We start from the raw sequence: 27,909 nt of genomic DNA, 5'->3' as shown, positions 1-27,909 counted from the left end.
CACATTTAATCTATTAACTAAATGGTGAAGTGTAAAATGCTTTCAGTCCCATGCTTTTTTATGCCCGAGTCCCCAAACTTTACAAAGTTGCTCACTGGGGGACTGCAGTTCAAAAATAGGAAAAATGGGTTGGGCCACCAACACTAACTTTTTGGTTTAAATTTAAAATGCTTTAATTCTCACACTATTTATGCCAGGGTGCCCACTGTTTGTCACTGGGTGACTTTGACTCAAGGTTAGAAGAAGTGGACAAGTTACCTATTGACTTTTATTGGTTTAAATTTAAACTGCTGCAATTCTTTAACTATTAATGATAGGGTCCCTAAATGTCGCAGAGTTAGTCACTGGGTAACTGCAGTTCCAGGTTAGAAAAAGTGGGCAGAGCCACCAACCGACAATCAGATGTCACTTGTTGACTTTCAGTGGGGAAATTAAAATTGCTGCCAATCAGACACTATTAAAACCAGGGTCCCCAAACTTTGCACAGTGGTTTTTACTATATAACTGTGGTTCAAGGTTAGAAAACCTGGGCTGAGCCAACAACAGATCAGATTTCATTTAGTGACTTCATGTTTTTCAAACCAACATGAAATTTGTTCTCAAACTTTCCCTTCTAGTATTAGGATGCTGTTTTAAGACCGTGGGTTACATATGTGAAGGATTCATTTGATTATTTGACTAAACTTAATATTTATATAAGTGACAGCAAGAAATATTTGCTGGTGACCATGGAAATTTCTAGCTTATATATTTGTCATGAAGAAGTAAAAAGGGTTACACGTGATTTACTCATTCAATGACTTACAGGAGAACCAGCAGTTAATTTTTGGACATTTTACTTGATATAGTTCTGAATAAAAATTCATTACTTTAAATTTGAAGATAAATGTTATTTATCTTCTTTATTTTAAAGATTAGCATATGTAGGAGCTACACTTTTCCCATAGCTGTTCCTTGTCATTGTAGAGGTATGGGGTCTTTCCATAATTTGGATCTCCATACCTTAATTCTACAAAAATATCAAGAAAACATGAATTAACCCCAATAAGATTGTTTTGCATCCAATAATAATAATTTAGATCTTAGTTGGGATCAATTACAAGGTACTGTTTTATTACTACAGAGAAAAAGGAAATCCATTTTTAAATTCTGAATTATTTGATTAAAATAGAGTCTATGGGAGACAGGCTTTCCATAATTTGGAGCTTTCTGGATAACAGTTTCCGCCTAAGGGATCCCATACCTGTACAAAGACAAGGAACAGCCATGGGGAAAAGTGTAGCTACTACATATGCTAATCTTTACATGGCTGATTATGAAGAAAGACACATTTATGAATCCAATAAAAACGACTTGCATTAAAAAATGTTATCTTTATATAGACAATATCTTTTTGCTCTGGCAGGATACTGAAGAATCATTAGTTGAATTATCGAGTATGTGAACACCAGACACAAGGTTTATATCTCAAGGGAGTCAGATTTCTTTTCTGGATGTTTTGATATAAATTAAAGAAGGTCAATTCAAAACTGGTATCTATAGAAAAAGTACAGAAAGTACTACTATTTTACATGCAAGCAGCTTCCAACCACCATCTCTGATTAAAGCTCTCTCTCTCTATCAAATGCTTAGAGTTCAGAGAATTACTTTTGAACCAGAAAAATTAGAAAATTCCTTATGGGAAAAAAATTCGTTAATGGGAAGGCATTTTTGGGAAAGGGAATATGATCCAAAGGTGGTTGAAAAAGCTAAAACAAAAGCAAAGCAATCTGAGGAGAAAAGAACGAAACAAGATAGACTTGTCTTTGTTAATAAGTACAATACTTACAGTCCTTTTGTTAAACATACTATTCTAAAGCAGTGGCACTTTATACAAGATATTATTTAATCATTATGCATGGATCCACCATTTTTTCACTATAAAAGAGGTAAAAATTTGAAAGACATTGGTAAGAGTAGATGATAAAAGATGTTATGCCGTGACAAATTTTTTTTTAACTACACCTAAGGGATGTTTTCATTTTTAAACTGCCCATCCAGTAATAGCATTCAAGAAGGTAGCCATTTTATGAATGGTTCAAAGAAAATGTATATTAAACAGCAGTTAACTTGCTTATGTTGTGTATAACATACAATGTCCTTGTGGCCTATATATACATAGGCAAAACCATTGAGAAACTAAAGGATTGTTTTTCAAAACGCAGCGTGATGAACGCAGGGAAAGAATGTACCTATTTAGTACAACACTGTAAAGAGTATATACATAATGTATCATCATTATTGCAAGGTACTGAAATGATTCAGTCAGTAGCTTTTGGTATTGATAGACATACGCTGCTAATGAGAAAGGAGGCAGAGTGAATGTTTCATTTTAACACCATACATCCTCATGAGCTCATTGAGGATTTTAATTTATCATGCTTTTTGGATAAGAGATAGATGTTTTCCATTTCTTCTTTATAAATAAGGGATAGCCCTTTCCTTCTTTCAAAGAACTTTCACCACAGAGCCCTAATTTACATAAGGAATCCTTGTAAATGGTTGCCTGCTGTCGTTTCATATCTATGGTGCATTTGGCAAACATATATTTATTCATGGAGTAGGTTGAAATATAATATAAATGAAAATACCCCATTACTCTTAAGATTGCTTTATATTGTGATTGTTTAATTTTCATTTTTTTTGGATAATTGTCCATTTTTTTTTACTACCCCTCCAATGGTTTTCTGATTATGGTTTGTGTTGTAATTTTCAGATGATCAAAGAACCAAAGGAGTACGTGGGTCCTGAACATAATGAATACATTTTCAGAAAGAAAACGGAATCTGGATACAAGCTTACACAATGGGCTGCGGGTTGCACCAGGGGATATTTACAACTATGGGTTTCCATGGTTACCCATGTTGGGCTACTGTAGAGGGGGAGTGCTACGCTCTGACAGTAGCGAGCAGAAGTGAGGCGGCTGTAGCAGTGCTTGCAATAGTATGTAAGTACTATTCTCTCTAGTATTTGGATAGTAAAGTGTGATTAATGACGTCACATTTGAGCATCCACACTGGTGAGTGGTATGGTTTGGTGCCAATCCTCAGAGGGGAAGGAGAAGAGAGCAACTAGGAAGGATATTTAAACTTGAATGCAATTGTTATGTGTTGCCTTTTTTTCCTTTTTTTATAAATGGTTTAAATGGCCAAAAAGCATTAGGATATGCCTTTTGATTAAATAAAAATGATTTTCTATTTTTCTAAATGAGTGCCTTGCTTTGTAAATTACTTTGCAGGAAAAAATGCAAGCTGAGTGCACCAGAGACAATGCTTTGTGTGCCTATAGCCTTAGTAGAAAGTTTGTAAGGGTGATGGCACATGGGGAGATTTGTTGGCCGCAGTTAAATATGGGCTACTGCTGGCAACTACGGGAGTAATATCAGCCTTATGTGATTCTCAGGTTACACTTTGTAACTTGAGTTTTATTTTGTTTACCAGCTAGAGGCAGAGGGTGTGTGTGCATATCTGTTATGACTCAGCCCTGAGTTCTTCCAAAACCAGTAGGCCCCACCCTCAAACAACAGGTCTCAGCAAAAGCCAGTGTGAGTCAGTGCAGAAGGTGTGGCTCATTCCTGCTGGTGCCATTGTTATACTCAGTCCTGAGGAACTCCAGTAAAGACAGTGAAACAGACCAGTGCTGTTCTGCCTGCTCCCTGCTCAGCCCTGCAACATGTTCAAGTGTGGCATTGCTTATCCCAGATGCAAATGGATCCTACCCCTACTCATGCTTTTTGCAATTATATTTGATATAATTGCCCTGTCTGGCAGAGGCTGGGTGGAGACGGAGAGTAGCAGGGAACTTGCATCACTATGGGAAAAATGCAGCGGAAGCAGCAGCAACTGCATTTCTATCATGGACTACCGTAAGTACCCTTCTTATTCCCACATGCATTACTGCCACTTCATTTACATGAAGTGCATGTAGTGGCAGTTGTACTTAGGCTGGAGTGAATTGTAATGAAGACAAACTATTCAGTGTACAAGAAGCAGGAAGATACAGGCTGTAACGGGTGGGGGTAGGGAGCTTTTAAGCACTATGCAATGTTTGCACTGAGGGGAACCGGTTGAACTTTCTACATTTGAATGTGAAAAGTTAGACGGCTTAGAAAGTTTAGCAGAAGACGGTGACACGAAAGGACAGATGTGAGACCACATGAACACTTACACTTAAATATAAAGTTTTTATTGGAAGGATATTATATGGGTTTACACCAATTGCCTGGTACAGCAGCGGTATTTTGTGTTTGTGGGTATGCATTGTTATGAAACAGATCAGTGGGTAAACAATGATACAGAAAAAGAGTTAATGAAGAATACTTTGATTCCCTTTATCAATAATGTGAAGTAATTTGGCTATTTTCCATTCTCTCCATACCTACTGAAATTCAACTCCTCCTCAACAAAGTGGAAAGGCTGTCAGACCATTTTGCAAGGAGATTTTACAATAATTTGGGACAAAAATCACAATGTTATTAACATTTAAATTAAAGGGAAAAGTACCTCCCTTTCTGACATAAAATTATGTCAAATAAATATGTAATAACAAATATGTAGTAGGGTGAAGGATTTGCCCACTTTTACTTTTGAAATCTCCTAAAGGGTTAGGCCAGCGGCTGGGCTTGTTCTGAGCTGAAAGGGGACAGGAAAGGCTGTGTCCCTTTCCAGGTTAAAGTCTCTGTAGTAGTTCCTTATTGGCCAACAGGCCATGCATCCTGTATCTTGGAAATGGGAGTCACAGTGCAGTTGTGTCTGTTTGGACTACATGCTGAAGATCCTTGGGCAGGATGCCTCAGTTAGAGTATCTAGTATAATTCAGGCCCGAGAAGGAAAAAGGCAGGCAGAAAGAAAGAAACATTATGCCAAGTGGTGGGGGGAAATAGATGTGCCTCCCCAACTTTTTCTGCATTAAATTCTTTACAAAAGCCAAATAAATTGCACAATCTTACTGCATTCTGTCTAAAAATTTCTCTCCGGTGCACAATGTTTGGACAGAGGAGGGATGCAGTAGAGCTGGGCAACAGATGTGCTGAAATAAAGGCCTGGAGAGGACACTGGAGCAGGTGATGGGTTTGTACTATGGTTGCCACCTGCTAACATAATATCTCAAGTGGCCAGGCTCAGAAAAAAAATTCTTGGAGAAGCACTGCTTTCAGAGCCTAGTACTCTGGGGACTGGAAACTTGCTAGTAACTACTACTGCTGCCTGTTACAAATAACTTGCCAGGTCCAAATACCCATCAAGGGAAGTAACAATTAATATAATGTAACTTGATTGTATCTTGTCCCATTTTAAATTAACAACTGAGAGACTGTCCTACAATGAAGACCCATTTGAGAGAAAAAGTCCAGTAAACCCATGTTCTACTGGGAGTTGTAACTTGCCTGTCAAATTATGGAAGGGCAAAGGCAGTGTCTTTCATACTAAGGAGGAATGGTACAGTAGTGAATTGCATATATTTATTTTCTTAAATTTTTTACAAATCCACCTTGGACTGACAGTTATCAAGTAATAGATTTTGGGACTTAAAGTCAGTCACTTTCCCAATAAAATCTCTGCACCACCCACTACGGAAATAGAGGCACCTCATATCCCTGTGCCAAGCCTCACAAATTTGCCAAGCCTCACAAATTTAACACTGCAACTCTGTGATTTCACTATGGCCCTACATGGTATACTGATCTGAACTTCCATAAATAAATATAAATGTACAGGTATGAGATCCCTTATCTGAAAACCCATTATCTTGAAGGCTCTGATTTACAGAGTGTTTACAATGGACTCTCCCATAGTCTATTATAAGTGAATAATTCCAATTTTCATTTTCCCTTATCGGGAAATTCCAGGTCCCAAGCCTTCTGGATAATACATTTTATTTCAGTATTTTTTTATATACAGACATACTTGATTCCATAGACTGAAATAAAAGCACTGTCACTGTAATGCAACTCCCCTTATCTTGTTTTGTTTTGTTGTGAAGTGATAGATTTTGCTTTCCAAAGAATCTGTGCACCACAAGTCCTACGGGCAGATTTATGAATGAGAGTTTAGTGATTAAAGGAGAAAGAAAGGCTAGTAAAGAGTTAAAGGACAATGAAAGGTTAATATAAATTAAAAGTAAGTCTAAAGGCAATCTTTTTAAGTACTTACTGCATATCTAAATTCCCAGATCCCTGCTTGCTTCTCTGAGATTTGGTGCTGGCAGCCTACAGCAGTGTGAAGACTACAGTGACATCACTGAAATCTCTCTGTCCTTTCTGTAGGCTGCCAGCGGCAGCCTTCCTATTCTCTGAGCATGTGTGTAACTTGATCCTGTCTCCTGTTCTGAGCTACACATGCCCACCAGCCAATCAATCTGGCAGAGGGGAGGGGGGAGGGAATGAAACACATGTGCAGTATGAAGCAAGGAGGGGAGAATACCTTTTTAGAGATGGCTGCCTGTTGTAGAAAATATGAAGTAAGTGTGACTGAGTAAATATTTGATTAGGTGAGCCAAAAGTGTGGTGTTTTTACTAAACAATAGGAGGACTACTGGGCAGTATGCTTTTTAAATTTTGACTTGCATTCTCCTTTAATCTCAAAATGCAGGCATACCTTCAGTTGTCTCAATAGTGCCCTTAAGTCTCCCCATAATTCAATAGTTCAGATGATCAGAAGCCAAACAGGAATAAAAACCGCTGAGCTGGGTAGAGAAGATTCCCATAATGCAACGCTCCTGCACTGACACTACGACCAGATCCTTAGCAAGCACATGCGCACAAGCAGGAGCGTCTGGTTGCCATGGCGACACTTGTAAAAGAAGTGGAAGCAGCGGCGAGCTGGGGGCATAAGAAGAGGACCAGCAGGTGCTGGGGGCGAGCAGAGCGAAGAGGAAAGGAGCGGGGGGCGGGTGTTTTCCTGCTGCCCTGCCACCTTTTGTAAGCAAAGCGCAGAGCGGACTGGGGGGGGGGTTGGTAGTGTTGGGGTTGGCGTGTGAGTCGGAGCGGGAGGGGGTGGAGTTGGTGTGTGAGACAGAGGCAGCCTGCAGGTGTTGGGGGAGCGGGGGGGGGGAGGCTGATGGGGGCGCATGTGCAGTAGAGAGTAGTGAGGGAAAGGAAGTAGGCATCCCTATTAAAGATGGCGGCGCCATTCGCTGAAAAGAGTATGTAGTATGTAGTAAGTGTATCTCTGTAAATCTTTCATTAGGCAAGCCAGAAATATAGCGTTCTTACATAGCAATAGTAGTACTATTGAATAGTGTGCTTAATTGATTTTGACTTTCCTTGTCCTTTAATACATAGAAACTCACCCTATTCTATTCATCCCTATGGGGTTTTTAGAAGCCTATTTATCAAATGGTGGAGTTGGATGGAGTTCTAACTTTCACACGTTGATAAATACACTTGTAAAATCCCATGGGAATGAATAGAATGTGGGTGAGGTTTTATCTATTAAGCTCTAAAATTGCATTTTGCTAAATCTGCCCCCTAGAATTCAGACATTCCTTTACAAAGAGACAAAATGAGGGCGGGCGTTGCATTACACTCTCAGCATAAGGGATATTCGGAAACAGTTTGTTGGAGTTATCAAAGAGTCTTTCATCCTGTTGAATCAGGTATATTTTTGCAAAACTAAAATAAATTTATATATTATATCTGGAAGTACAGATATAAAGAACAGTGTTTATGCACATTATCTACATAAGCCCAACTTAATGAGCTCATGTTAAAAAAAAGAGGGTAATTTTTAAAAATGATTAAGTGGATACATACTTAATAGCTGCATAGAACTAAGCGCAGTCATTAATGCAGTGCCTATCAATTGTGCATGTCATCCCCGCATATAAGCAATTTACCAAGACTAAGAACCTTTCATAAGCCATATCTGCGCATGCCCAGGCTAAAATTCCATTCCTACTTTTCTGCTCTGTGTTCTAGCTGTTCTAAATGCTGATGCACACAAATGAAACCAGCTGTACGCTCTGATCTATTTGCCTTTCACCTGCTGTGTTCAGAGTAATCCTCTCCTCTCATTTTATGTTCTTACCTCTCTCCATTCTCTGTACTTATCTTGCTGTTTACTCTTCCACCAGTTTTTTGTAGCTGTTCTCTATTGCATGCTCACTGACCCAGAGGCCAGCACTGTGCAGATCACATGACAGAATAACTAGGAAGGGAAAGTTAGTGCTTTGTTTAGCCCCCTCCCCCCACTAATCTGAGGCTCAAAGACTCACTATGAGCATGGCAAAATCCCATACCAGGGTTGCCAGGTTGGCAGTTTTCTGCCAAATTGGGCTACTAGTTTAAAACCCTGGGGGGTTTCCAAAGTACAAGCACGCCAAGGTACAGTTTTGGGCTATTTTTTGGAGCATTGGCGGGTTTGTAGTTTTTTTCCCCTTAGAGTGCATGTTCCACTGCATACTGGGTAATGTAGTTTGTATTTAACAATTAGCCTACAGCTTGGATTAATGAAAAACTACAATGCCCAGCATACAATTGGACAGTATAGACAGAGCCTCCGTTTTGTATTCCTTTTAACTCTTTCAGGCTCAACCTGTATGTTCTGCAACCTGCTCTGTAGAGTATATTATTGTACTAATACTTTCTACTGTGATGTGGGGGCAGTTCTGCAGTTGATCCTAACTCTCTGAATATCTTGGGGCTGCTGATCATGATAAGATTTCCTACAGATGAAAGAGGTGGCACTCTATATAGTTAACAGCCAGGCACAATCCAAAGTTTCACAGCATGGAGCCAACTCTCCAAGAAACTGTCACATCATCTCCATAAAAGCCAATGGCGCTTGTGCGCAAATATATATTTTATAAGGGACCAATTAAATGTATACATACAACATACCTGCATAGAAGTAATGTTTACTAGCATAGGGTCCGTGTGTGTGTGTCAGGGCTCAGCCCTGAGTTCTTCATAAACATATAGACCCCACCCTCAGACAACAGGTCCCTTCAAAAGCCGGCGTGGGTAAGTGCAGAAGGTGCTATTGTTATACACTGCTGAGGAGCTCGAGTAAAAATCGTGAAACAGACCTGCGTAGCCCTGTAACATGTTCAAGTGCGGCATTGCTTATCCCAGATGCAAATGCATTCTACCGCTGCTCATGCTCTTTGCAATTATATTTGATATCATTGCCCTGTCAGGAAGAGGCTGGGTTGAGACAGAGAGTGGTAGGGAACGTGCATCGATTTGGGAAAAATGCCACGGAAGCGGTGAAGACTGCAATTCTATCATGAACTACGGTAAATACACTCCTCTCCTTTACTTACACGTTATGGCCAACACCCGTACCAAGTGCGTGTAATGGCAGCTGTACTCAGGCTGGCGTAAATTGGACAGTGGTAATAAAATATACAGCGTGGGAAGAGCAGGAAGTGAAAGTGATATGGAAGAGTATGCTTTTTAAACACTATGTAACTTTTGCACGAAGGAAAAACCTGTGAATCATTTGTTTATTAGAATGCGAAAAACGCAGGACGCTTTAGGAGCAGTAGCTGACAATTGGTGACAAGTAAGACGGGGTCCTGGGAGTAAGAGAGCATAAACACTGTGCTTATCTATGAAACTTGTAGTAATGTAGGCCTATACACAGAACAAGTTTTAACAGGCGGTTTATATACTGGTTCTTCTTCGCTACCTGGTACAAGCAACAGTACTGTGTGTTTGTGGCTGTACATTGTGACTAAACAGATTATTGGGTAAACAGTGATGCAAAAAAGGTTAAAAAAAATGTCGTTTTTTATGTTCTCTCTACCTGTTGTTATGACATTAAACTTGTTGCAGAGTGGAAAGGCTGTCAGACTATTTTGCAAGGTTGACACAAGATTATTAAATTAGCCAAAAACAAATGTTTTGTCCACTTCTACTTTATAAAATCTTCTAAACTGTCAATAAAGCTGAGTTGAAAGAGGTAGCTTTTTCCATGTAAATGTTTCTGTGGTATTGGTAAAGATTTTGATTCACTTAATGACCAATTGCAGTGCAATACGATAATTTGACTGTTTTGTCAGAAGGTTTAAAAATATTATTGCTTAAAAATAATTAAAAGTTAAACAAACCCAGTAGTATTGTTCTACCTCCAGTTAGGATTAATTACATTGTATTTGGGATCTGTTTTATTATTACAGAAAAAAAGGTTTTATTAAAATTAATTCTATGGGAAATAGCCTTCCCATAATTTGGAGCTTTCTGCATTATGGGTTTCTGGATAACGAATCCCATATCTGTACATCATCTGGTTACCTTTCAATTATACAGTAGCCTATACCCTATGTAGCGTATAGCCTATGCCTATACAGTAGCCTTTAAATATACTGGCATGGGACCTGTTATCAGGAAACCCATTATCCAGAAAGTTCCTAATTATGGAAAGGCCATCTCCCATAGACTCATATTTTTAAAAATGGTTTTCTTTTTCTCTGTAATAATAAGACAGTAGCTTCTGCTTGATCCCAACTAAGATATAATTAATCTGTATTAGAGCTAAAACAATCCTATTGCATTTAATTACTATTTAAATAAGTTTTTAGTAAGATATGGAGATTCCAATTATGGAAAGACCCTTTATCCGGAAAACCCCAGGTCCCAAGCTTTCTGGATAATGGATCCAATACCATACGTTAAAAAAAAATTAAAAAAATCCAAGGTTAGGATTTTTTGTTGTTGTTGTTGCTGGTTTAATAGGTGATGGTTGTACTGGTAGATACATAATATACCTTCAAGAAGTGGTTGGGTGGCTTTTTATTTAGTGAGTAAATACAGGGTTATTGAAATTAGCTATTAGGCTGATGGCCCATGGAGTGAGTTAGTCACCTGCAATAAATCTTGGGCGACTGACCACTCCAAAATGCCTTTCCACCGATAACAACAGGAGTCACTGGTGGAAAGGCCTACACAACGCTTCGGATTTCTGAAGTTGCCTACAGGAAAGGAATTTTGGAGCGTTTAGTAGCCTGTGTTAGCAGAGATCTTTCATAGGCAACTAACTTGCTCTGTGAGCCATCAGCCTTAGAACAAAGCTGATTATGGGACTGATCTGATTGCCATCTTGAAGTTAAGTTGGAATCTGTCCCCTTATGAGGCAGATTGTTGCTTCAAATGGGTTTTTTGACTTTGAATTAACTAGCAGGTAGACAAGTTTCATTTAGACAAAGAGGTTGAACCAGATGTGTGTGTCTTTTTTTCAACCTGCAATATTATGTATTGAATGACATAAGCCTTATGTGATTCTCTAGTCTAGCTGCTAAATCCAGACACCTGTCATCATTTTATTGCTTATCATTGCAGTTCTGTGGGAAATAATGATCCAGATTGGTTTTGACCAAATATTTGTCTACCATTGTGTGTCTCTACCTCTTTTTTTAGTAACATTAAGCAGCGCTCTACATATCTGTTTTAGCACTCAAGCTTCTTTTTCTTTTAGATGCACACATTTATTTAAAGGGAACTAAAGCCATGTTATGATATTGTGTGAAGAATGTGTGGTGATATGTTGAGAAACAAATGCTGTCATAAAATTACATTGATCCTGATAAAAAAAGTTTGTCCTTCCTATGTCCCCAGTTGCTTGCTAGCAGAAGATCAGTTTTTATACAGACTGGGTAATATGCAATTTGAATTCTAGAGACCAAAATTTTTTCATTTTATATCAACTGTGGTGGCTATCATGTTGTGCCCCAACTAGTGATTATGTTAGCTTGCACTGGAGGGGTGACTCAGCTTGCACTGGAGGGGTGACTCTTTAACTATTAGGGTAGACTGTCATGGTTGGTATTGCAAGATGCTTGCGAAGGGACACAAGTACTCTTTACAAATACATTGAGGTCATTATAAACAGATAGTGGGGGATCTTTTTCCCATAGTATCACAATAGCATTTGATATTAAATTCTACAATTAGTATAGATATTGTTAAAGGAGAAGGAAAGGCAAAGTCACTTGGGGGTGCCAAAATGTTAAGCACCCCCAAGTGACTTTAACCGCTTACCTTGTACCCCGGGCTGGTGCCCCTGTTCGGAGAAAATAGCACCAGCCCGGGGTACCTGGAGCGCAGCACTTCCTCCTTCCGCCTTCAGCTTCCTAAACTGCCGGTGGCCGGGCATGCAGAGTAGAGCGAAAAAGCCGACTTAAATGTTTAAGTTCGGCTTTTCACTCTACTGCGCATGCGCGCGCAGCGAAGCCGGAAGGAGGAAGTGCCGACAGCTACCCCGGGCTGGTGCTGTTTTCTCCTGACTGCGGCACCAGCCCGGGGTAAAAGGTAGGCGGTTAAAGTCACTTGGGGGTGCCTAACATTTTGGCACCCCCGAGTGACTTTACCTTTCTTTTTCCTTTAAATATAGTTTATAAATGTGAGAGTGTAGATAGGTTGTGGAAGCTCTGTTCCTCTAATTTAAAGGGGTGGCCTCTGGTGTGTTTATCGCTTTTATGGGAAAACACACCACCCCCTATCTGTCTATAATTCCCTCTAATGTACTTGGACAGAGTAATAATGTCCCCTCGCAAGCGCCTCTTTTCCAGAGAAAACGACCCAACCTAGACAGTCTAACCTCATAGCTTAAATCTTCCATCCCCTTTACCAGTTTAGTTGCATGTCTCTGCACTCTCTCCAGCTCATTAATATCCTTCTTAAGGGCTGGAGCCAAATACTGCACCGCATACTCGAGTTTATATTATTTCTACTAAAGTGCATAACTTTGCACTTGTCCACACTGAACCTCATTTTCCAGTTTGCTGCCCAGTTTTCCAATTTTGTCAAATCGCTCTGCAAAGCGGCAGCATCCTGCATAGAACTGATATGTGCTTTATTACATTGTCTGAATCAAAAATCACTGGCAGAGATGCCAAAATTTCTAGTTTATATGTTCAAGACTGCCCTTTGTATTGTATAAAATTACATAACCAGTTAGATTGTCCAGTTTGATTGCCTCTCCAGAGGGGGCAATTGTCAGCATTAAATCTCATGTACAGTACCTCAAAGCTGCCCAGATTGCCAGTTTGTCCAGATTCCCCTGCAAGGATTGACACGCCCTGAATGGTATTTTTTGGCCTGCATACTTTTGTGTACTTCGAAACAGAGGTACATTGTATAAACATGTCCGTTTGTAATCAAAGCGTCTTAGACAAACCAGAATTTGCAGACCTCCCCTCCCTGTTTTATTATTACTCCATTGTTTTAATATGTGGGTGTGTAGCAATGACTGTTCTTTGTCACTAATGAGTAATGCTTTGGTCAGCAAAACAAATCCACTCCTTCTGACACACCCCAAGGCATTTTGCCTTTTAACCCTTTCACTGCCAGACAGTTTTTGAACATTTTGCACTGTTTCACTTCAGGGGCTTTTCCTCGGGAAGACTTTTAGTTTACCCAGGAAAACAATATAGAGTTTTTTTCAGGACAACCTAAGCTTTCAAAATATGGTAGAATTTGGTAGATATAGGCTTGTAAATGAAAAAAAATCATATTTTCCTTACTATAAACACATATACCAGAAACAAAAATTATTTTATGCACAAAAATACTGATTTGGAAAGTCCCAAGGTCTCCTGAATGCGCCAATACCAAATATATATAGTTTTATGGAGATTTCTCACTTAGGTCAAAAACTCCCAGCAGTACATTACCAAATTTCCAAAGTACTGCTTCAGAAAGCTGCATACTTCAGATTTCAAGGCCAAAAATTCCATTAACAGAAGGTTTATCTCAGAAAATTATACATTTTTAGAATGAACAGATTCTGGGGAATCCAGAATAGGTAGAACTGTGTGTCTACTCCAAATTACTAAGGTGCAATGCTTTCCTGAAGTTATTGGTTTTTATCAAAATTTGTGTAATTTTTGAAAAATTGCTTCCAGTCTATAGTGTCATATCTCCTATAGGTCATTAAGTAACCAAATAGAACACCCTAAATGTGAACGTCAGGGGTCCACTGAACAGTTTGATGCCCAATATGTATAGGTTTACCTAAGTATGTGGCATGTAGGGTCCCCAATGTGAACAAACCCCTATATCATCTATCATTTCAGCTCCTGCAAAATCAACACATGTACATCATTTTATGTGGGATAAAGCTACAAAAAGTATGCTCACCCCAGAAAGCCATAGATTTTTGGAAAGTACACATTCCCCTGGGTACCCATATCTTTCTACTCCAAAGTATTAAGCTGCAAAGCTTTTCTAAATTTGGCGATTTTGATAACATTTCCAAAAATCACCTCAAAACTATGCAGCATCTTATTTTCTACAGGTCATTAGGTAGCTATATAAAACATCATAAATATGAACCCTGGAGGTCTACTGAACAGTTTGATGCCCACTGTACAGGTATATTTTGGTGTCTCTAAGTGCCATGTGCTTTGATAAAGATATGGGTTTATCAAAGCACATGGCACTTAGAGACACCAAAATATACCTTGTGCACACTAATTTCATAGCTTTACCTTTACCTAATTCATAAACACATGACAGTTTTATGTGGGGTAGAAGCTGCAAACCCACTAAAGTAAGTGGGTTTTTATGACATTCCTGAAAAATGCCTAAAATTGTTGCAATTTTCCACATTTATCTTAAAACATTTCTTACTTACAATGACTCATCATCACCATAAAAATAAATGCCAGAGGTCTACTGAACAGTTTGATGTCCAATATGCAAAGATTTACCAAAGAATGTGGTGTACAGAGGCACCCAAATGAAAATAGAGCATATGGATTTCTCCTCTGCCAACTCAGCTTTTGCATACAGAGCCCTGACAATGTATTATGTGCCATAAGACACCCTAACTATACAGAGACCCCTAGAAAACCAAATATTTTTGGAAAGTACACTTCTGATGAATTCAAAATAGGTAAAGTTACTTTTGTACACCAAAGTTACACATGGCAAAGCTATGCTAAAAACAGATTAGGAACACTTATACAGGGATAAAAATGCAATAAAACCACAAAAATTGTGAAAATTAATGAAACAACAAAATTAAGTCACACAACAGCGTAATTAGTGGTCAGAATATCTGATCCAATAGTCTTTCTGTTTTCTAAGAAAAAAACTAAAGACAGAGGGGTAAAATGAATAAGTTTAAAAAAAAAGTGTTTGGGTATATATCTGTGTACATATCTAAAAGTTTTAGATTGTCTTTAGGTGTGCTAAAGGGGCTGATTCACTAAAGGTCGTTAACGCATAGTTTTATGCTTTAAAAAGTGTTCGATAATGAAGTGCCGATTCATCAAAGTCATTGCGCATGCGTTACTACGCATATCGCATGTGCAAAATCCTGATTATCGCAAAGGGTTATTTCTATCGCATTAAGGTAATTATCGAATAGAAATAATACTAACGCATAATTCACAGACATATTTGAAACATAAAATGTGGCGATACTTACTGTGAGACTTAACGCCTCCCAGGAGTAGGCGTTACTAAACAAAATTGCAGCTGGTGATTGTGGTTGACAAGATGGAGTTTGGCAGTTGGATTTTTTTCAAGTATGTGATCGTCCTAGAGTGATGCATCCTCCAGTTTTCAGAGAAATGTTAATTTTCAGAACAGTAGTTTTCAGAAAGTAATGGTTACGTGCATAATAGCGTGCGCTAATATTGTGTGCTACGAAATAACACATAAATATATTGCATGCTTTAAAATAAAAATATGTCATCGCCAGATAAATAACGACAATAACATCACTTCTTAATTCAGACAAGTGTCGTTTTAGTGAATCGATCATTAATTCTCAAAATATAAGAAGTGATATTTTTAATGCATGATATAAATATCACTCCTTTTTTCGGCCTTTAGTGAATCAGCCCCAAAGTGTGCAACATGAAAAAGAAACAAACTGTACTAAATTCTGTGCTATATGTGTGTGTAAATGTATGTAAGTGTGTGTAGTAGTGCAAATAAGGCCACGTACCTGTTCTGGAGGTAGAAGGACGCAGGGATCGCATGGAGGGTCCTCTGTTCCAAGTCCTGTGCAGCAGGAAGTGAGTGGGTGATCACTGCTTGGAAATCGGTCCTGCAACGATTGCATCGCAGGACTGACGTGACAGCCCCCCCCCCCCGTCATTGCTCCTAACTCTCTGCAGAGGTGGCACATGCTGCCTCTGCAGAGAGAAACCTTTATCTGCCAAACAACGTACGGCATATGTGCTTGGCAGATAAACCCTTTTTCTGAAAGCACATATGCCATATATGCTTGGCAGCTAAAAGGTTAAAGGATAACTAAAGCTTAACAAAGTAGGCAATAAATGTTCTTTCATGTTTTGATTTTCTTTACTAAGATACCCCTTGCAGCTCCCTGTCTTCTCTTCTGCTTATTCACAGCACAGGCTGTCGACTGTTTAATAATTCATATTTGCATTAAATGACAGGTCAGAATTTCTCCGCACTATGGCAATTGGCTTCTGTGACAGACAAAACTCATTTTAAATAGCTTCCTGCTCCAGCTCTAGCCGTTATAGCTGAGATTACACATTCCTAAGGGAGGGGTGAGGGAGTTCTTAGCATTCTTATGGGAGGGGGGAGCAGGAAAAGGGAAAGAGGAGAGAATTGCGCAAATTCTGGCCACGGGAATTATGGATGTTTCTGAGAGAGGAAGTCAGACACCCAAACGACATTTTTTAAAAATGGAGACATAATATCCTGTGTTTCTTTTGAAAGTGTGCAGTGTTTCTGTGAGTGCTTATGTCTGTGTTTACATACTGTAGACCTTTCTGAGAAAGCTTACTTAGTTTTTACATTCTCCTTTAAAAACTATGCCATTATATGCCAAATATGCCATTATTGCACATGTAAGGTTTACAATAGAGCTTAATAAAAATTTTACAGCGCTATGGACCCTGTAAACTAATTTATAGTTTATAGAGTTTTTAGACATTTTTCACCTATGTATTTTTTTTATAATAAACTTATGCCTTTTTATTTATTTATTTTCTTAATACTGTTGCCTAAAATATGTGACAATAATTTTAAATGTGACTTCCCATTTAAGCTAAATACATAATGTTATATGATAATGTTGACTCTTTATTGGCCAAACAGTTGATTGCTCTTGTTTTTGTTTCCAAGCAAATTGATTTCTGGTTAAAATCTGCTCAAAATCCTGTCATTTCTGACTACACGATTGTTAATGCAGTGTAATGGTGGTCTTTAGCACTTAGTTGTTATATTGGTAGTACAATATATTTCATATGATTTGCATGATATTATAAATACAACTATTTGCTTTTAATACATAATAATTATAACCATTTTTAGAGATTTTGAAATGAATGGTATTTTTTAATGTAATGTATTACAAAAATGCACGCACACAGAATATATTCTGTGTTTGTGTATTTTTGTAAGAGTTTTAATTTATAAATCTTCCCTGACTACTATATTGCTGAACTATGTGGACTGTGATTATGTAAGGGCTCTGGCACACAGGGAGATTAGTCGCCCGCGGCAAATCTCACTGTTTGCGGGCGACTAATGTCCCCGAAATGCCATCCCACCGGCGAAAATGTAAATCGCCGTTGGGATGGCATACCCGGCGGCGTGATTTCAAATCGCACCGCCGTGTATGCCATCCCAACGGCGATTTACATTTTTGCCGGTGGGATGGATTTTCGGGGAGATTAGTCGCCCGCAGCAAATCTCCCTGTTTGCGGGCGACTAATCTCCCTGTGTGCCAGAGCCCTAATATTTTGATTTTTTTCTTACAGCTTGGGGTAAAGCAACTGCTGCACTTCTGATCATTGGCTTCATCTTATTGATAATTTGCTTCATTCTCTCCTTTGTTGCTCTATGTGTGCCAAATATGCCTTTGATGAGAATAATTGGAGCCATTCTCATTTTAGCAGGTAAGACTGTAGCAGAAGATGAGTCATCAGAAGTTTTATTTTATTTCTATTGTCATGTAGATAACTTGAGTTGCATTTTGTTTATTTTTGTAATATTGTAGTTCTCAGTCAAGATAAACCAACTGGTGAGAGCATTTACATTAGTTTTGTGTCCATAAAATAAAAAGCTCAGTTTTTGCTTTATAATAGATATCTGGTTAAAATACTTTTTTTTTTGCTTATGTTAATTAATGGTCAACCGAGGCATTTACTGGGGAAGCACTTGTATGGAAGAAATATTCCAGAGGAAACTTCAGAGGAAGGGGGAAAACTTCATTTGATGCCTCAGAGGGGGGCTTACATATATACACATACATACCCTTTAGGATCAGTTTCATCAAGAGCCAGTTCAAGAACAAGGAAAACCCGTTCACCTCGGGTGACAATATTTTAGGCACCCTCCAGTGAATGTAATTGTTTTTTTTGTTGCCAGTGCAACAAAGCAACACCACTATTTTACTTATCATTACCCAGGCTACTAGATTCACCAATTCACAGTAGTGTTAATTGAAAAGTTTTATCCTGTAGTTATGTGTGAATCTAAGTAAGATGGAAAAGAAGGCTGGTTATGCAGCACTGTTTGTTTTTTCCCAGGCGACATTCCTTAAAGGATCAACATCCCGGTCAAAAATATTCATCCCCGAATGAATGGGGCTTTTCTTTTCTTTTCTTTTAGCGTGTAAATATTTTTATAGTGTGAAAGGATGAAACTTATGTGCTTATGGGAGGAACATACAAATCAGTTGCAGATAGGACTGTAGTTCATTTCTTTACTGTGAAACCAAGCAATATTCACATTGAGATATTACGATTTCTTCCAGTTTTAGACAAATAACATGTAAATTCACCATATTACATTTTTATGTCTTGTATAGCTTAATTAACAAGTGAGTGTTGCCCCCATTGTCTTTTTCTAAAATTTTCTGCCTATTCAGTTATTTTGCAGGTTATTGCACTGATTATCTATCCAGTGAGATTTACCAACGAGTTAGCTACTGGTAACGAGAGTTATCTGTACAGCTGGACATATGGCTTTGGCTGGGGTAGCACAATTATCATGTTTGGCTGTGCTATCTTCTTCTGCTGTCTACCCAACTATGAAGATGAACTCCTGGAAAATGTCAAGACAAAATACTTTTATACTTCTGCCTAAACAGAAACCTTATTTGGTCTAGGCTAGCATAAAGTGATTATAAACCTATTTTCACACATAAGCAAAATTTTACTAATAGTTTTGAGATGTATTCTAATGGTGGTATAGTTTTGCCTTTTAATGGCGTGTCTTTGTTTAATTATTTACATTCTTGCTTTAACCAAACTTCCACATACATTTTTTTTTTCTCAAGGATATATTTTTCTAGATTAATTAGCTGTACACTACAATTGTCAGTAGCATTTAAATGAGCAACTTTAACTTTTCTTACTGTTTAACCAGGTTTACTTGTTAAAACAACTGAATTCACATATTCATTCATATTTTTATTTTTTTGTTTTTTTCAAATCACTTTTTATTCCTTAAAATTGTCTATTTAGATAATTACTTTAAAACACATTTTTTTTGTTATTTATTAAAGGACATTTAAACCCCCCACAAAAAAAATAATCAGTTAACAGCCTCTCTGAAATGTTTAAATATCTGTCTGGTTGTTAAAAGGTTAACAGTAAGGCTGCAGCATCCCCCTAAATCACTTGGGAATCCTTATCCTCCTCTGACCCACTCAGCCCCTTTCCTTAGGAATTGAGCATGCTCAGTTCTTTTCAACTCGGGTTACTAAACATGCCCTCCAGTCTAGCAGCCAATAAAGAGATGTCATTGCTGATTTCCATAAAAACTCTACTCTAGCTGTGCACTCTGGGAAAACATGTTTGTGTCAGAGGGAAAATGGCTTCTAGGTAAAAGCTGCTATTTGTTTTAGAAAAATGTGATGGTGCTGGCGAATGGAGGGTATATATGCTGTACAAATGATGCAGTTTGCATGGGGGAGATGTGTCCAACCTTGGTAGGAAAATGTCTGGTTTAGATGTCCTTTAAGAGTATAAACCAGGAAAAGACGACTTTACCATCTAAAAGTTGGCAAGGTAAATAGAAGCTATCATTATCAAATTGTAAAATCTTGATTTAATTGGAGTTTTTAGTAGTTTTCTGGATTTTTTTTTTTTATCACACAAAAATTCTTACAAAATTGAGGATTTTCTATTTGTTCCAACTTTTGAAGCTGAAAAAGAAAAATAATGGAAAAACTATAAGAGATTAAAAAAAAAAAAGACCAATTGCTGACCAAAAAAGCTGCTAAGAATTGGCCAATTGTAACATACTCAAAGTTAACTTAAAGGTGAACCACCCTTTAAACTGTGTAGATATCAGGAAAATCACTTTTGAATTTATTTTTTAAGTAGCCTGAAAGGATTCTGTTCCACATTATGAAAAACTTATATCTCAGATCCCAAGGTCTCAGGCATTCTAGATAATTGGTCCCGTAACTGTATTAGGATTTCAATAAGTTGTAAAACGAAATTGTATTATAAAGGTGAAGTTAAACGCTTCTTTCGCATTTCTGAAAATATTGTAAATGTGTAAAAAGAATCGTAATGTGTTGATGAAATTGAAAAGCAATAAAATACTTTCTTTCTGTCCAAGAAGACTGAATCTTTATCCTGCTGATTTTTGAAGTATGAATTTTTATTCATATAACTTTTTAAAGAATTTTAAGCTTAACTGCCATGTGTTTTTTGCTTTGTTTCTGGTATTACATTCCTCATAGATTTTAATGATTTTAATCTAGATATAAAATGTTTTTTGTAAAATATTTTGAACAGTTTTGCTGTTATTCACAGTATTAGCTCTTCTAACAAGGTCTTTGCCATTTTAATAGAGGCAACACAGATTTTTTTATTGTTAGTGACAAGCAGCGGGGGCAATGGAAAAGAAGGAGGACTAGGAGAAGGCAGGAGAGGCTCCTAGTCGTTGCGCCCTAGGCAGCTGCCTCTTCTGCCTACCCCTAGTTCCGGCCCTGCATATAATGTACAAACATATAAGAGATGAGAGGCATCCGAGCAGGAGTAAGGCCTAGATGCCTGGGCAAGAACAGATGTGCCATGAGGTGACTGCACATAAACCGTTATAAACCCGATTTAAGGTATATACATTAAACATATCTGCTGGTATTATCTAGGGACTAGGCATGGATAATACCTACCAATGATGCTTTCACAGGGCTGGATGGGATAGGATTTATGCAGGATAACTATTGAACTGTTAACACTGCTAAGATGGCAGCTATAATGAACCTTTTCCTGTATTACCCATGGTCACATGATAAAGTATGGTAAGCTGAAAAGGACATTTTTCTAAGCAAACACAACCTATATCTTAAGAAACCACTAGGTGGTGCAATAAAACAGTAAAACAATGCTGGAGGCATAACAATGTCTATGGAGATTCTCTTTCATCCAGGTCATAATATGCAGTATCTAGAAGAGTTAAGTCTAAAACAACTGGACTTTTCTGAGTTTTTTTATTGAAACCATTTCACCACTCATCTGAGTGGCTTCAGAACTGGTTTTGACGCGCGCCCTCCGATTTTGTACTGCGCTAACTGATTGTTGCTGACCTTGGCCTGTCCTTTGACCACGCTAACATGTTCCCAGTTCCTCCTGTCATACGATTTGGTTCCCCTGCTTGCTCGGAAATCTCACCTTGGCTGTCTCACTTTAAGTCCTGGTGGCATCCAAATAGTGAAGGGCTCCTCCCGACGTGAAAGGTGGCTGTTATAGGCAGGAGCATGAGCTGTCTTCTGGGTTTTGGAATACCAGTTGTGACATGTATGTATTGAACTGTACAGTCTTAAAGGAGAAGGAAAGGCTAATAAAGAGTTAATCTCAAGCTGCAGGAATACCTTCAGTTGTCTCAATATTGCCCTTATGTCTCCCCATATTTCACCTGTTCAGATGATCAGAAGCCAAACAGGAAGAAAAAATGCTGAGCTATGTAAAGAAAGTTCCCATAATGCCTCCACTCCACTGCACCAAGACCAAGTGTACATGCTCAGTTTGGAAGACTATGATCCACATTCCTAAGGGGGAGTGAGTTCTTAGCATTCTTGAGGGAGGGAGGGGGAGCAGGAAAGGCGAGAGAGCAGAGAGCTGCGTGTCTCTGGCACATGAATTACAGAGTCAGTGCAGCATTTCTGTGAGTGCTTATGGCTGTATTTACATAGACCTTTCTGATAAAGCTTTCTTAGTTTTTACCATTCTTTCTCCTTTAAAATAGGTGGTTGCATTATCATCCTTTAGCAGATTACTACAAAATGCAGTAAATATAGTAGCTGATAAGCACTGATTTGAATTCAGTTCAAAAGATACTACAGGGGTGGTAGGCCCAACCCAGAAAGTACCATCTAAAAAAAACAAAAACCCCACACCCTCTGCCCGCAGATTAGGTGAGCAGCTCAAGCTGCAAGTAACTAAAAGTAGATACATGTGCTCATATGCAACATGTAATCTTTAAAGGAGAAGGAAAGGCTAGTAAAGAGTTAATCCCAAGCTGCAGGCATACCTTCAGTTGTCTCAATAGTGCCCTTAAGTATCCCCATACTTCACCTGTTCAGAAGATCAGAAGCCAAATAGAGAAAAAAAATGCTGAGCTGGGTAGAGAAGATTCCCATAATGCCTCGCTTTTTCCAAGACTTGAGGACTCGTTTCTACAGGCGGAGCTTGGGCAGAGAGCAGAAGCGTCCAGTTGCCATGGCGACGCAGCGTTGCCGAGTTCTCTCACAAGCAGGAGGAGGAAGGGGGGGGGGGCGGGCTCGTGCTGCAAGGGAGATTGTTTGTGGCAGGAGCGGGGGGTTTGTGGAGCTTGGGGGGTTTTGTGGCAGGAGCGGGGGGGTTTGTGGAGCTGCAGAAACTTTCTAACAGGAGCAGGGAGCTGGCTTGTCCTTTTCAGCCCATACAGACACGCTGGATAAAATGGCGGCGCCGTTTACTGAAACAAATATGTAAGTTCTAGTATGTGTATCTTTGTAAATCTTTAATTAGGCAAGCCAGGAATATAGCGATTTTACACAGCAATAGTAGTACTTTTTAATAGTGTGCTTAATAGATTTTGCCTTTTCGTCTCCTTTAATTGGCAATGTTCTGATTTATGTAGTAAGAACAAGCCTCACTAACAATGATCATGCAATGTATTTTTTGGGATCAGGCCTGCTTCATACCAAGCAGGCCTTCCACAGAGGTAAAACGGCAGGCTGTAATGCATTTCAATTTCTGTTGCAGAAGCTACAATCACTTAGAGAAGACAACCCCTTTCCATAATCATTTAATTTTAAGTGAAAAAGTATAATAAATTACTCCAAAGTGCCCTCTTCTGCTTTAGACTTAGCGATGAGGTCTTATGAGGAAAAGAAAAAAGAGAAAAAAAGAAAAAAAAAATATAGTGTAATACTGTTATTACTTCACAATGTGCACTCTCATGTGCTTTTTAACACCACTGATGACTTTTACTTATATCACCCTTTTGTGCCCAATTGTGATATCCCTTTCCGATTGCCAATCTACTTACAGACCCCCTTGGGTTTATATGGCATCCAATTGGTTCGCTTGTAGCTCACGACTCTCTGCTTTCCCACCTCTTAATTTCAGGCAGTGTTAGGAACCACTTCACATAGGTAAATTTCCAACTTTAGCAACTTTAGGTTAATTCCACGACCTTTCTGTTTCCCTTCCCCTTCTGTGCACTTACTGTGGGATAAATGCATACGCCATATGTGTAAAAATTTAAATACTTTAATATTAATAAAACTTCCCAATACACTCACAAACAGAGTATAGGATGCGCATGTCAGGAGTCACTGGTATGGATCAGGTGGCTGCTCCTTTTTTTCTTTCCCTGTTCCCGACCTGCAGTGTCGTTCCTGGGTTCAGCAGTCCTGCCCTGTATAGTGCTCCTCCTCTGCGTCCTCTCTCACCGCTGACGCGTTTCGCCACTTCCGGCTTCCTCCTGAGCGATGACCTCACTACATCCTGGCTATGCTTAAATATCCCACAGTTCAAAATGTCCAAACTTTATTGTAACATTTGTTTGCACAATGTCTCTAAGTCCATGTGTTCACTTTGTGCTTAGAGAATTCAATTAATTCCAACTTTATAAATATTAAAACAGCATAAAAAACCAATAGATTTCCATATCAGCACAAAACAGCATAGAATAGCCAAAAAAAATAGTTTTAACCCTTTCATGTAAAAACATTTTTTGTAACCCATTCATAAAAAAATTTTTTTTACATTTTTTTTTAAAAACACTTTTTAGGAATCACAAAAATGCCCTCAGATTGTAATCAATATTTAGGCCTAGCGGGTTTAATGTTTTTAATTTGTATATCCACCAGCTTTCTCTACGCAATGTATTTCTCACTATATCTCCACCTCTCCAATTTGGTTCTCTTATCTCTATACCGTAGCACATTAGCCCCTTTGGGTTTTGGTTATGTGCCAGTTTGAAATGTTTGGAGACACTATGGGGCACATTTACTAACCCACGAACGGGCCGAATGCGTCCGATTGCGTTTTTTTCGTAATGACGGGTAATTTTGCGATTTTTTCGGCGTCTTTACGATTTTTGCGTAAAAAAGCGAGTTTTTCGGTGTCTTTACGAAAGTTGCGCAAAGTCGAGATTTTTTCGTAGCGTTAAAACTTGCGAGAAACGTCGCGCCTTTTAAGTTTTAACGCTACGAAAAAGGCGCGACTTTGCGCGCAAGTGTTAACGCTACGAAAAAATCGCGACTTAGCGCAACTTTCGTAAAGACGCCGAAAAACTCGCGTTTTTACGCAAAAATCGTAAAGACGCCGAAAAAATCGCAAAAAATACGAAAAAGTCGCAAAATGTTCGTTTCCAATCGGAATTTTTCCAATTCAGATTCGAAATCGTGTCTTAGTAAATCAGCCCCTATGTGTCTCCAGACCTTTCTTAATATTACCAATGTGTTCTCCTAATCTCTCTCTTATGCTTCGATTTGTCTTTCCTACATACTGTAGGCCACAGGGGCATTCTAGCATATAGATAACATTCTTAGTTGTACATCTTATTATTGTATCAATTTGAAACTCCTCATTTGTTACTTTTGATGTAAATTTTTTGGTTTTCTTGCCATATTTACACGCTTTGCAGGTGACACATGGATAATACCCCACTATGCTTTTATCCTTTGATTTTGCTTCCGGTGGTATACAGCTTCTTGTCACCCTTTGTTTCAAGTTGGTTGCCCTTTTAAATATTAGTCCCGGTTCACTTGGTAATTGTTGATATAAATCTGTATCTAATTTCAAGACTTCCCAATGTTTTTTGATTATTTTTTTTTATTTCCTTACTTTGAGGATTGTATTGTGTTATAAAGTCAAACCTCTCATTTCCCTCTATTTGTTCATGGTCCTTATATACCAGTAGTTGTTGTCTCTCTAGTGTCTTAGTTTTTTCTCTTGCCTCTTTTATTACTTAGGTTTATACCCTCTCTTTTGAAACCTCTCTGTTATCACCTCTGCTTGCTTTTCCTCACTCTCCTAAACTGACCGTAGGGTATGTTTTTAAGCTAAGCTGAGTCATGGTTACTTGAGGCTAAACATAGTTATTTACATCTACTGATTTAAAATATGTTCTGGATTGTATTTTTGACTGTTTCACGTATAGTTCTAAATCTAAAAAGTTTATTTTTTCTCTACTATAACTCAGATCAAATTCCAAATTAATATAATTGGAATTCAGTTCATTAAGGAATTCTTTTAATTGTGTTTCAGTCCCTCTCCAAATAATAATGATATCGTCTATGTAGCGCCGCCATAGGGAGAGATTTGCCTCCCAGCCTTTTAGATGTTCCCTTTCCCAATACCCCATGAACAGGTTGGCATAACTGGGGGCAAATAATTATGATGCAAAACAAATTCTATTCCTTGTAAAATAAATTCTTTCATACCCAATTCCATATTACCATCCTGCCCTAGGTAATAACTGATTGCTGCTATCCCCTGATCGTGCTTGATTGATGTATATAAACTCTGTACATCTAGGGGCTGATTTACTTACCCACGAACGGGTCGAATGGAGTCCGATTGCGTTTTTTTCGTAATGATCAGTATTTTGCGATTATTTTGTATGTTTTGCGATTTTTTCGGATTCTTTACGAATTTTTCGTTACCAATACGATTTTTGCGTAAAAACGCGAGTTTTCCTATCCATTACGAAAGTTGCGTAAAAAGTTGCGCATTTTTCGTAGCGTTAAAACTTACGCGAAAAGTTGCGCATTTTTCGCGTAAGTTTTAACGCTACGAAAAATGCGCAACTTTTTACGCAACTTTCGTAATGGATACGAAAAACTCGCGTTTTTACGCAAAAATCGTATTGGTAACGAAAAATTCGTACAGAATCCGAAAAAATCGCAAAACATACGAAAAAGTCGCAAAATGTTCGTTTTCAAGTCGGAACTTTTCCAATTCGGGTCGGATTCGTGGGTTAGTAAATCAGCCCCCTAGGGTTACTAATATCATATCGTCCTTCCATTCTACGCCTTCTAGCAAGTTAAGTATTTGGGTAGAGTCTCAAAGGTAGGAGGGTAGTTCTCTGACATAATGTTGCAATTTTGTATCTAAAAAGTGAGATAAATTACTTGTAAGTGATTCAGTTCCAGAGATGATTGGGCATCCTGGGGGGTCTTTAAGACTCTTATGGATTTTAGGGATTATATAAAATACCGGAAGCTTGGGGTATTTCATTAAGATGTATTGTGACTCATTTGTTGTTATTGCCTTCTCTTTCTGCTTCTCTTACCATTTTTTCGAATTTATTTTTGAACACATTAATAGGGTTAATAGGATTTAATTCTTTATACGTTTCTTTGTCACTTAGTAGTCTTTCACATTCTGCAACATACTTTTCCTTCTCCATTATTACAATCCCCCCTCCCTTATCTGCTGGTTTTATGATAATCTCTGTGTTTCTTTCCAAACTTTTTAGAGCCTCATATTCCTCTTTGGAACAATTATATCTTTTCTTTTTGTCGTTCTTTTTTACCATCTCCTCCAAGTCCTGCATTATTCGTTTCTCATATGCTTTAATCCCTTTTCCCTTATCTTGTTTCGGTATGAAATCTGACTTCTTTTTTAACTGTTTCTCTTTTGATTTCATGTCATAATTTCTTATTATTCCATCATTTTTCATAAAATAACATTTCACTCAATGTTAGTTTCCTTATGAACTTCTGAGCATCAATTAACAAGTTAAAAGGGTTAACCCTATTGGTAGGTGCAAAGGTTAAGCCTTTGCTTAATATCTGTACTTCATTGGAGGTGAGGTCTACACTGCTGATATTAAAAATCCCCTCTTTTTTTAGTTCCTCTCTATTTAGTACCTTTTCAGTCTGAGGGTTATCTGTCTCATTTTTGTTATTTAATTCCTGCTGTCTATTATTCTTTTTGCCTCTTTTTCTTTTTCCCTAATTCTAATTCTTCTTTGTGTTTTTCTCTTTGTCGAAATTTTACTCTTTCCTTCTGGCTTTCTTGTCTTTTCCTTTTGTACCAATTCCCTTCTACCCAGCTCGATCTCATTTCCCTTTTTCTCCTCCAGTCCATCATTCCCCCTTTCCATCTGTTCTGGTGTCCTTTTTGTCCCACCCCTAAAAAATTACTTCCACTATTCATACGCCATTCTTGATTATTTCTCTCATTATTTTCTCTCCTCAAACCCCAATTCCCTCTTCTATTCCATCCCCTTTCCTCCTCATTCCTTTCCTTTTTCCTTTCTTCCCTCCTCTGTTTATCACTAATCCTATTTTCCACTCTATTAGTTTTGATACTTTTGTTTCTTCCAAATATATTCCCTCTTTTATAGTCCTCCTTATCTCTTAAAAATGTTTTACTCTTTGTTAAAATAATCTAATTTTCCATTTTAGTTAACCTTTCTATCATTTGTTGCTCCAGACCTTTGCTTTATTCCAAATCTATGTATTCTTCTATTTTGCTATT

The 27,909-nt window shown here is 38.2% G+C and overlaps 1 protein-coding gene across 3 annotated transcripts; it reads left to right on the top strand.

Moving 5' to 3' along the window:
* Nucleotides 1–2,765: 2,765 nt before the first annotated feature.
* Nucleotides 2,766–20,544, top strand: perp (PERP, TP53 apoptosis effector). 3 transcript variants are annotated; one of them, XM_031901699.1, is made up of 3 exons: nt 2,766–2,986; nt 17,728–17,865; nt 18,840–20,544. In XM_031901699.1, the coding sequence occupies exons 1-3, from the start codon at nt 2,845–2,847 to the stop codon at nt 19,055–19,057; spliced, it is 498 nt and encodes a 165-aa protein (XP_031757559.1). In that variant the 5' UTR covers nt 2,766–2,844; the 3' UTR covers nt 19,058–20,544. The 3 variants fall into 3 exon arrangements, with proteins under 3 accessions (XP_031757559.1, NP_001016162.1, NP_001165005.1); NM_001016162.3 differs by lacking the exon at nt 2,766–2,986 and adding an exon at nt 3,583–3,904; NM_001171534.2 differs by lacking the exon at nt 2,766–2,986 and adding an exon at nt 9,006–9,273.
* The last annotated feature ends 7,365 nt before the right edge of the window (nt 20,545–27,909 follow it).

The sequence above is a fragment of the Xenopus tropicalis genome, chromosome 5 (assembly GCF_000004195.4).
Source record: "Xenopus tropicalis strain Nigerian chromosome 5, UCB_Xtro_10.0, whole genome shotgun sequence".
Classification (NCBI taxonomy): Eukaryota; Metazoa; Chordata; class Amphibia; order Anura; family Pipidae; genus Xenopus; species Xenopus tropicalis.
This window is presented reverse-complemented; position numbering and strand designations above follow the sequence as displayed.

Excerpts from the sequence above, each read along its gene's own strand:
- perp (NM_001016162.3), top strand. The coding sequence starts at position 3,712 with ATGTTCAAGTGTGGCATTGCTTATCCCAGATGCAAATGGATCCTACCC. Across the intron at positions 3,905-17,727 it reads CATTTCTATCATGGACTACC|CTTGGGGTAAAGCAACTGCT; the intron begins GTAAGTACCCTT and ends TTTTTCTTACAG. Across the intron at positions 17,866-18,839 it reads AGCCATTCTCATTTTAGCAG|TTATTTTGCAGGTTATTGCA; the intron begins GTAAGACTGTAG and ends CTGCCTATTCAG.